Genomic DNA, 10,692 nt, shown 5'->3' with positions numbered 1-10,692 from the left:
TCTGGGTCGGGGGGCGTCCGCGGCAGGCGGCGGGCCGGCCTTTGGAGCGGGACTTGCGGCGGGACCGAGGACCGCCGCGGGGGGCTGTTCGAAAGCGTTTCGGAGCCCGTGCTTACTCTGCGGAATAGGGGGCTGAAAGTGGAAACGGCTTGATGAGCAGGACGCTGCTGAGTTGCTTCCTTCGCTCGGAGAGTAAGTGCAAGTTCAGCCGAGGGGGGGTGGGGGGTGCGTGTGTGCGTGCATCCCGTGACGCAGTGTGGCCACGGTGGGGTGCGCCGTGGGGTTGGAAACAGTTCGATGACCTGGAAATTGCCAAAACTGGTGACTCTGTACTGCAACCGCGTATCCTGTCGCAGAAGTGATTGTGTTTTCCTACTGTTGAGCCGAAGTGTATCATCTCGGGCATTTCAGAGCACCGGACCTGGAAAGGTCTTAACCTCCTAGTGCTGCTTGGTGGTAATTGGGAAGCAAGGAAATAGGTAGTTAACCCCACTTGTTTTTGTTAGGGGCTTGCAGAAATCGAAAAGAAGGATGGGTGGACTCTCATCCTCAACAGTAGTGGTAGTTTTATTGATTGATTTTTAACAAAGCTTAAGAACAGCCATTTTACAAGAGCCGGCTGGCTGGAGGAAAGCAGCATTCATTATCTCTGTATACATTTTGGAGAGAGAGACTCTTGCAATCAAATGAAAAACCAGAAAAGCAACAAACGGAAGTATTTTCAGAGATCATTAGAGGAGCATGTGTAAGTTTCTCAAATTTGACTGTGCCAATATGAAGTTGCTAACGCAAAATGTGAAAAAGTAGCATTTCTTCAGGCTTTGAGCCCAATTCCCTAGTGGCATAAACTCAGAAAACACATAAATGGTAATGCAGCATACTTTGGACTTGGCATTTGTAGATACACAGCTTAACATAATTTTCACAAAACTCTTAAGTACATTATCTACTGTGCGAGCAAACATCGCAGTTACATTTAGCCTTTCAGACTTCGACTTGGTTATGTAAGAGTATGATGAATGAAATAATAAAGAACAATACGATTTTTTGGTCTACTTCTGAGTATATGATAGCTTTTAATGTACCTATGACATCCTTGTTTTCTTGTCTGGGTGCATCTCCATCTGCCTTTGCTTTAATAGTTTTAGATTACATCTGAGAGCTAGGGCTCCCACTTACATTTTCCTGTAGGTTGTACGTGAGAGAGTTGACAAACAAGGTAAAATCTAAGGGGTGTTGTGAAGAGAAAGCTTACCTTGTATTGAACATCACTAGCATGGTAAAGATCATGAAACCTTACAGAACTGACCTGTGGATGAATTAGAGTATGCAAATACAAGGACAAAACTGGCATTAATAGCACAGAATGGAGAATGACGTACGTTGGACTTCTGCACCCTGCCTAATTTGGTGTAAAATTAACATAGGCTTAAAAAATAAATTAAAGTTCACTTCTCTTGTAGTTGTGCTCCGCGATTCCTAGAAGATGAGCTGTTATGGCGAGAATGGGATTCAGCTGCATGCAGGGACTTGGGGTGGCTTCTGTGCCTGCTCTGTGGCTGGGGGCACCCAGGGGACAGGAGGCCCATGGTGTGGAGGGAACCAAGGGAGATGCAATCTCTGCCACGGCCTCACAGCGAACCTTGCTTTTTCTGTCAGCTTCCACTTGTGAACCACTCCTAGCCCTCTGCTCTCTGAAATACACAACTTGGATGTATCTGGTGCGTCTTGGCTGTAGAAGGATTTTTGGGTTGCACTTTATATGGTCCTGGGGCTTGGAAATTGCAGACTAAATAGTTGCTCAGTAACAGAAGCTCCGTGGTCATCCTGTCATATTCAAAACACTCTTTTCAGTTTCCCTCTATGAAATATTTAGATTGGCACATTTGTATGCTTTAATTAATTCTGCTGGGAACTTCCATAGTTGTCATTGCTGAAGACTTGTTTTAAATGTCTACTATGAATCTTTAGTTAGTGCTTCAGGAACCCCATGAAACTAACAGGAGAATTGAAACTCTTCAGTAACAAAATACCCACTGTTTAGAAAAAATGCTTATATTGATGCTTCTCATTTTTACTAAAAATCCATATTTAGTTTTTTCCCCATACTTGCAGAATCCATACCAGTGTAACTTCTGTAGAAATTTTGTATCTGAGCCCCTTTTATTTGAGGATATGCTGAAGCTAAGTTACCGTGGCTGTGACCATGACAAAAATAATGGGCAGCTGCTATAAGTTTCAGCTTTTGCAGCTTAGTAAAGAGTGATCTGCGTATCAACACTTGGTTTTTCAGTTGATCAAAGTGTATCAGAATTTTCTCATTTATGGGAACCAGTTCATTTGCCTGCAGCTGAAAAAAGGGTGACTGAAGCATTTCCTGCCCCTCGCAGGGCCATTCTCCCCCAGCTCCGGCAGAGCTGCTGAACTTTGCCTGAATCAGCCCTCAGCTGCTGGAGTTTGCTGGCTAGACATAAGTGCCAGAGGAAGGGGAATGGCAGGGGAGGATTGCCTAAGCTCCTGTGGTTGAAGCTGTTGTCAAATACCTGTTGGTTTTCCTGTGATTGTGCAAATCCCACGGGCTGAGGTGTTGGAGAGACCATTGTCGCTCCTGCAGAAAGCTTCATCTATGTTTAGAAAACTTGCATCGGTGTAGGGTCTTAGGGTTTTTTTTTTTGTTCACCTTTATAGTGAAGTAGAACAGATGGTTCTTCATGTGATGCCCTTCCTCTTCTGTTGAAGAGGAATAGAAACTATTAAGAAGGTTTTTTTTCATTGTGTTTTAGGAACACTTCAAGAATGAGTCCACCACAAGATAGGAGTAGAAATTCCTGCAGCAGTGAGCCTCTGGCAAAGTGCCTTCAAGCAAAGAAGGACTTGGAAACAGCTATATCTGGAATTGTCAAAGCTGAACAGCAGATTAAAGAGAACTGGCGGGAGGTAATTTTAACCCCTTTTTAGAAAATGTTTTAATAAGTAACATGACTTTAATGACAGTTTTTATTATTCCAGAGTACTTTCTATGATGATGATGATGGTCTGAAGTTTTCCTAGAGGCTTGCAAGCATCTTGCTGTGTAATTTGGTTGTGCTCTTGATAAAGGTATTCCTGTATTACTAGCTTAGGCATGCAGAATTTCCTAAAGCTGTTGGTTGAAACATCAGAATAGAGAGATACTGCAAATAACATCGTTCTTTGATATTTCTTTAAAGGTAGCCTTGGAACTTTTACCAACTTGAGTCATGTGGTGCTGTGGGTGACTGTGGTTAGTTTTTGAGAAATAACTTGCTCCAAAAATACCACTTATCTATGATAAATATTATTTTGTAATCAGCGCAGCATATGTTTGTTCATACTGTTTGACAGATGTTCTAGAAATGGTACATGTTACCTTACAGGTAAAAGCGAAGATTCACAGCCACATAAGCCGCCACCTGGAATGCCTGCGCAGTCGTGAAGTTTGGCTGTTTGAGCAGGTAGATCTCATTCAGCAGCTGAAAGAGGAGGCATTGCAGCAGCAGGCACAGCAGCTCTACTGGGTAAGATTTGGTTGTAAATTGTTGCACTGGCATTTTTAAGTAAACTTTGTCCTTGCAAGTATTTTCTCAATTTTAATCTTAGAAGCCAAAACAATAACATGTGTTTTGTCTTCCATGCAGTATTTGGGACAATTCAATTGCCTTATTCATCAGCTGGAACGCTCCTATAGCAACGAACTAGCAAACCAGATCTCAGTTTGCCTGGAGAGGTAAATATATTTTATGATGCAAGCTAACACAAGTGGTATTTATTCTGACTTATGAATTTAATCTGATTTTTGTGAAGCCTTTTGGAAGTCTTTTTGTGAAATAATGGACTGATTCCCAAAACATGACAGATGAAGATGATGATTTTTTTTTTTTTTTTCTTTCTGTAACTATCGTCTTGCTCTTTCAGACTGGAAAGTCTTACTCTTAAACCAGAGGAGTCTTCCATCCTTAATTTTGAGGCTGACACATCTTACCTTCGCCAGGCTATTACCTCCTTTGGTTCAATTAAAACGATGGTAAGCACCAAGACTTTCCTGGGTTGGAATACTTGAAAAAAAAAAAAAGATTTTTTTTTTTGAGGCAGTAGTGCAATATATAGCTTGAGTGGATCTTGTGTACGAGTCATGTAGTTTTGGCTGTATAATATATACACAGTGGTTTATTAACTATTGCATGTGGTTCTGATTTTGACTGAGCTTAGATCTAGTTCTGTATGTGTTATTTTAATATATTTAATATATTTTGGCAGAGACTGAGGGAGTGATGATTGTATTCTCACTCTATTCCAGCAACTGAAAAATTAACGTCGCAGTTTTCTATAGATATTAATAGTTATACATCATAGGTGGCTTTCTGCGATATAAGTATTTGGGGATTCTTATGTAAGCAGCAGATCTCCTGTATTATTGGAGATAATTCTCTTAAGGGAAGTGGACTGAAGGTAGTATTTTTGTAGTAAATATTTCTTCATTCAGTTTTTAAATGTTGAGAAAATCGTTAGCCACAAAGAACTGACCAGTTGTAACTGCGCTTTACTTCTGCTTTATTGTGGAATTCATCCTAGAAACTGGACAAAACTGAGATTTAAATTAACCTTTACTTTTCTTTCCTTACAGCAGACCTCAGAGAGAGAGAATACTTCTCCCTGGTTCCCAGGGCAGAATTGTGCCCTGATGAACTGTGAGCAGGTAAGATTAAGACTTGTATCTGTGAATGTTTAATTTTATTAAAGGGAAAAGGAGAACTCAAGCACAGTATGTCACACAAGCGTGAGTAATGACTTCTGTCTGTTTGTTAAGATGTTTGAGTAGCCAGTAACAGTCGCTGTGGTGAGCATTAGTGATCTGATGTTCTAGCTGCTCCAGGAACAGGTGTGCAAGAACATAGTATGAAAGTGAATTTGGAGTGTGACTGTCAGTCAGAATTTTTTAATTGAATGTTCCTTGGTGTTGTCAAGCCAGGACTTGGAACTATCAGATGCCTTTTAATGCAGAAATTCGTGGGGAAATCTCACGTTGGGCTCTGCACGGAAACAGCACCAGTGAAGCAGGGTAGCAAATTAGGAACGGGAATTGTGGTCAGAAGGAGGGTTATGGCTGGGTTACACATCCCAGAACTGTGCGTTGTAGAAGTTGTTGCTTCCTTTGTCATTTTCTCTCTTAAGAACCTGGGATCACAAAACAGTCTATCAGTGCAGTGGCTTAAAGTCATAGAGACAAATGAAGATTTACCTTTTCTTAATTAGAATGGACTGGTTTTTCTTTTGGTTCAGAAATTCTGATGGATGTTGAATGCCTGTTTTGATGTTCACCATAGATTGCCTCAGCAATTGGACTTTCTCATAACCAAGAACATTCTTTCTCAGCAGAAAACATTGTGTGGGACAGTGAGTGCCTCACTTGCTGACTGGTTACTTGGAAGCAGACCTGTGGGTGTTTGCCAGGCTCCTTATGTTCCCAGCACCAATCTTGAAGAATGGGTTACGCAAAAATGTGTGTCAGAACCCAGCCAGGTAAGCCTTTCATGTGCTAACCTGGTTTTTAATAAAGGGGAAAACACAGTGTCCGATTGCAGGTGGAATATGGTGGGAATTAAACCTTCTGTAATTCTGTTCACTCTGCCTCGTGTTCAGCTAATACTTTTGCACTTACTATCAGAATGCTCCAAGCTGTAACTGTGCCTTTACCGAACATTGTCTTTTAATGTTAATAGATGCATTTCAATGTGTCTTTACTAGGATTTAAATGCTTCCAAGGTCTGTTATTTTGAGCAAGCCTGGGGAAATCTGAAAGATTTGGAAAACTGGCTTCTGCAGAATCAACAGCGTGATGTTGCTGGGAAGACAGACTCCCCTGGCCGCAAGGATTCCACCTCTACTTTCAACTCATCCTTTTCCACTGTTGAAAAGGTGGAGGAATTGGAATCCCTTGGACAAGAAGAGATAGACCTTTCTGACTGGCTGCTTACTCCCAACACAGAAAATGGAAGTACTGCTTCAGATGAGAAATGGAAGTATGAATTTAAACCTTTTAGGGAAGAATTTAATTTGAATGATTGGCTCCTCAAAGCTGAAACGTGTACCAGTTGTTGTGGCAGCCAGATCAAAAGTGTGGAAATTGAGAACCTGGGAAATCTGAAGTGCCTGAATGAGCATCTTGATGGAAAGAAATCACCCACTACATCTCCTGTAAATGCTTGGCTTCTTCAGCATCCCCAGGCCCCATTTAAAGTGGAAGATGTGTGCAAAGCTAATGAGCTGTGTGCCACCTTTTCAGAATGTGTGTGTGATGAAAACTGTGGCAAAGAGGCTCTGTGTAAATGGCTTCTGAAGAAAGAAGGGAAGGATAAAAATGGAGTTCCAGTCAGCCAGAAAGATGTACTGAACCCTGAGCACGAGAAGACCAAGTCTGCTGCCAATACTTGGCTTAACCCCGCACAGCAGCTCACGGGGCAACTGGCTAGTGCAGAGAAAGCAGATTATTCAGCAGAGATCGCAGAACCCTTGAAAGTATTGCTCGAAAGGCCTCTGACAAGCTGGCTGGCCAAGTCTGAGCACAAAGCAGAAAGTGCAGAAGAAAAAGCGAGTAGGGAAAAAGCAGATAATAGTTTCAAGACTCCTTTCCTAGACCTCTTGGCTCCATTCCACCTCCCCTTGAATGTAAACAGTTGGGTGTTGACTTCAAACAACTTAGAAAATGCTAACCCACCTCCAGCGGAAGATAAATGGCTTCTACGCAAGAAAGCACAAGTGAGCGTAAGTTTTTGTTACTGCTGTGTCTCAAGCCAATGTGTCAGGTTTATCGTTTTACTGAATTTAATGCCTACCTTCTCTTCCAAATTCATAGCTCTTCTGGATAATGCTGACTGACAATTTTTTAGGTTTCTTAGCTCTTTTAATGTTTTTAGTGATTATTACTTGGTTACTTGAGTAGATGAGGCCAGCATTTAACACAAAACAAGTTAATACGTTTTACTAAATGAAGAAAGTGTTAATCTCAAAGACTCAGAAGTCAGTGTTATTTTTAAACACTTGACAGAATTTGAAGATGCATCAGAATGTATTTATGTTTGGAGATCAGTAACTAAGGTGACTTCTCTTTCAGGACTTTGGCCTTCCTGCAGTTTGTGACCTTTTTGCCTGTATGAAACTCAATGGAGATAAAGAAAAATGGCTGTATCGGACTCCTTTGCAGGTAGGATGCACAGAATGTATCAGAACAGCTGAGCCTAAACAGGACTTGAGGGTACAGAATACAGACACTGGCAGCTAACTGTTGTCTTTGGAGTTCTCTAAATGTAATGTTTAACAGCATTGTGACTTCCTCCCCATATACCTTTTTAACAGCTTGGACCGTTCTACTTTTTCATTATTCCTCTTTTGATCACAAGCCAGGGAGGGAATTACTTACGTTCTTGAGTAAATCACTCTTCAACTGATTGACACTTGGTAAAATCTTGGTAACTTCTATTGTAACTAGAACATGCAATTAACGTCTAAATTTCTAGGCAGCTTCTTTTTTATCTCGGTAATGTATTTACGGCTGACGTGATGTTTTTCCTTTCTGCCGAGATAACTCTTTATCATTGTTTTTGAAATTCATGAAAAAAGTCCTTCTTAGCAGGCATACTTCAAACCCTAAAAGGCAAGATACTCAGTTTTAGGAAGTATTTCAGTATGATTTTTTTTTTTTTCCCCAGGATGTCTTATACATGTTTTTTTCCAAGTGTTGCTTTCTGTTTATCCAAGAGAATAACCCCATTTTAAATTTGTTTAGATGTGAAGAACTGGAAGCATCAGAATTATCCCCTTCCTGCTGATCAATCGCACATCATGCTGAGTGACTGCAGCCAGCTGAATTCTTGTGTTTTGTGTTTGGCCGTCTGCTTTTTCTTCTAAAATTGTAACAAAAAGAAAGATTATTCATATAACAGAGTTACAGTGCAGAAGATGCCTTTTCATTAGGATTAATTCTGAAATGTAAACCCACTGAGCATAAGCAATCCGATACTATAGAGGTGTTAGTAAATTCGTATCTTGTTATGGGACTATGTGAATCTTCTTTAATGGGTTGTCACTTGAAGTATGTTGAAGCCAGTGCAAGTATAAAGCAAAATCTCTCTGGTGCTGTAAAAGGTCCACCTTTGGCAGTGACTTCAGAAGTGTTGCCATTCCTTTTAGCTGCTACAACTTTGCCATGAGTTAGGTTCCTGCTTACTGGGATTGCAAGATAACTTAGGCTGTATTTGGAAGCAGTTTCTTTTACTGAGCAGTTGCTAACTTCTATTGGTGTGTCTCCTAGCTGAGTATGTGTAGGCCAGATTTTGAAAAAGACATGAATTTATGGGACCTGACATGTGACAGGAGAATTCGTAACTTGGTTTTGAATGAAAACTTTGCTTCCAAATTTTTAAGCCATTCAGAGAACAGGGTGGGGGGTTAATTTTCATGCATCAGTAGATCAGATCATACTGCTTTTAATAACTATTTGAATTTCACTGAAAAAGCTGTAAGATGAAATTTGTACATTTCTGCTAGTTTTAGATAATTCATAATGAACTTTTATTGACTAAACCACTGGAAAGCAAGCATCTTAGCCACATAATATTTGAAGGTAATATTTGGGGAATTTGATGCCTTCTCATCAGGTTGATGTCATGCTCCTTGATTGGGAAACACTAACTTGGCAATCTGCCTGGCTCCCACTGATCCATTTTAAAGATACTTAATCTGTGGGTTTCCATGTTGATATGCATATGGAAGTGGGGTCGAGTAACTCTGATCCCTGTAGCTGTGGACGTAATATGAGCAATGCCTCTTCAGGTATTCGGCATTTTGAGCCCACAGGACAGAGTGTGGAGATGTTAGATGGAAATGCGGATCACGCCTGTCAGCTTGCATGAAAAACTGTGAAGTTACATAGTTTCTGGTGCAGCTTCTACTCACTTAACAAATTGCTCTTAATGACTATAACAATAGCCTCCCCTTCTCCCCATCCCTGCAGCCTGCTTGGGAATAAAAGTGATTGCAGTTCTTCACAACCCTGTAGAAAAGAAATTACTAGCAAGACCCAATCTTGGTATCACTTTTCAGTGTGAACACATTCCCGTCTGGTAGAACCTGTGCATTTGGTTAAAAATAAGTTTTTAGTCTGAGAGGGGGACATTGCATGTCTGAAACCAGACCCCAAAAGGGCTTAACATCAGTGGACCACTCGAGTGGTTTGTACTTTCATAGCTGGGGCTTTCTGCTGGAAGCAGAAAGATGTTTTTGAAGTTCACTTTCCCCTTTGAACGTGTCCTTGTTGTGGCATGGGAAGACTGCACTGTGACCAACTCCAATAATAGCCTAATTTGATTAGCAGTTGAACTTAATGAAGGTGATTGATGTGCAGCCCACCTCTTATAATTCCTTGTAGTTGTCATTGTGTGCTACTTTGTCAGTTCATTATGAGCCTCTAAAACTTGGGGGTATGTATTCCTTTACTTACTCATCTGACTTGTTCTCACTAATTGATATTTATGTAAAACATTGATTTGTCTTTTCCATTAAAAATAATTGCAACCAAAGGGTGTGGTACATCTCCTTTGCAAGATGGTTAACAGAAAATGCTGCGGCATGTTGCCTAGTTAACTTACATTTGGATGTGGCTGCAGCTGTGCTTCCATCCCTGTACTGGACTCACGTGTCTGGGTTCTTTATTCCACCGCTGCCGGCACTTGCACGGAGCCCCGCTCTGAAAGCTGGGAAGCCCTGGCACCAGGTACACACCTAATGGGTAACTCCTGCCAACTACTGCACTGCACTGTAAGCCCCTGGACACGCGGCTGGTATGCCTAAATCACCCAGCCTTCACTCGGGTGCAGTAAGAAACACAGGTTTAGACAAAATGACGTGTTTGTTTCTTACCACTCTTGAATACTTAAGGAAGATTTATGGATTTTAGCAGCCTTCAGTCCTCTTCTACCATGGCTGTAGAACATCGCTGGTGTGGCTGCGCAATTGGAATTTGGTTCCTCTCTGGCTCCTCTGCTGTCCTGGTTTTTGAACATCAGGCTCCCTGCATGTTTTGTTCCTCCTTTGAGGATTTTCCATTCCTCTAAACTCCAGGCTGCGTTGTACCGTAACGAACGTTCTTATGAGACAGCAAGCAGCTGGGCCTGGCAGCCTTTCAACCACAGTACCTTGAATTTGCTGTGTGGGTGTGCACACACACAGTTTTTCCAAACGGACTAGAGGTTCTTTGTTAGAAGCAGCCACATGCAGAACTGAACGTGTATCTCGAGAATAGCTTTCAAAGACAGGGAAAAAAATACCGCAGGTCTTCCAAAGACAAGGAAAAGAGAGTAGCCGGAGCAGAGAATGCTTTTCTTGGCTTCTCTGGGTAACAGTTGAAGACCTTGTTTTGAGCAATCTGGGATTATTGGGTTGTACTGAGGAATGGGGTCCTCTCTGAAATGCTTAATTCGATTTCTCTTCCCTCCTGGTGGAGCTGGAGCAATTACCTCCTGCTTCTCCCTCAGCTGAGTTTCTGTAACAAACGAATCCTCCTAACTTGGTTCTGTGCAAAATAACCAAAGTGCTTTCTGGTCACGTACGCATTGGTGAAAGTCTTTAGCTTTATGGCGAATTTCAGGTGGGAGACTCTTTACAAGCCGAGAGCCTGCC

General features: G+C 41.5%; 1 protein-coding gene across 2 annotated transcripts in view; it reads left to right on the top strand.

Moving 5' to 3' along the window:
• NCOA4 (nuclear receptor coactivator 4) overlaps positions 1 to 10,692 on the top strand; it is a 13,610-nt gene extending 2,918 nt beyond the window's left edge. Inside the window, exons 1-10 of one of the 2 annotated variants that reach the window (XM_010567863.1) lie at positions 58 to 192; positions 2,784 to 2,937; positions 3,396 to 3,536; positions 3,657 to 3,745; positions 3,934 to 4,042; positions 4,643 to 4,714; positions 5,395 to 5,538; positions 5,764 to 6,774; positions 7,130 to 7,219; positions 7,802 to 10,692. In XM_010567863.1, coding sequence (XP_010566165.1) covers positions 2,797 to 2,937; positions 3,396 to 3,536; positions 3,657 to 3,745; positions 3,934 to 4,042; positions 4,643 to 4,714; positions 5,395 to 5,538; positions 5,764 to 6,774; positions 7,130 to 7,219; positions 7,802 to 7,807 — 1,803 coding nt within the window. In that variant the 5' untranslated portion in view covers positions 58 to 192; positions 2,784 to 2,796 and the 3' untranslated portion in view covers positions 7,808 to 10,692. Of the gene's footprint in view, positions 1 to 57; positions 193 to 2,783; positions 2,938 to 3,395; positions 3,537 to 3,656; positions 3,746 to 3,933; positions 4,043 to 4,642; positions 4,715 to 5,391; positions 5,539 to 5,763; positions 6,775 to 7,129; positions 7,220 to 7,801 lie in introns of those variants that run through there. The other variant, XM_010567861.1, reaches the window with a different exon arrangement.

This window comes from Haliaeetus leucocephalus, unplaced genomic scaffold, assembly GCF_000737465.1.
Source record: "Haliaeetus leucocephalus isolate CR32 unplaced genomic scaffold, Haliaeetus_leucocephalus-4.0 Scaffold229, whole genome shotgun sequence".
NCBI classification, from domain to species: domain Eukaryota; kingdom Metazoa; phylum Chordata; class Aves; order Accipitriformes; family Accipitridae; genus Haliaeetus; species Haliaeetus leucocephalus.
The sequence above is the reverse complement of the archived record's forward strand: the minus strand, read 5'-3'. Positions and strand labels throughout refer to the sequence as shown.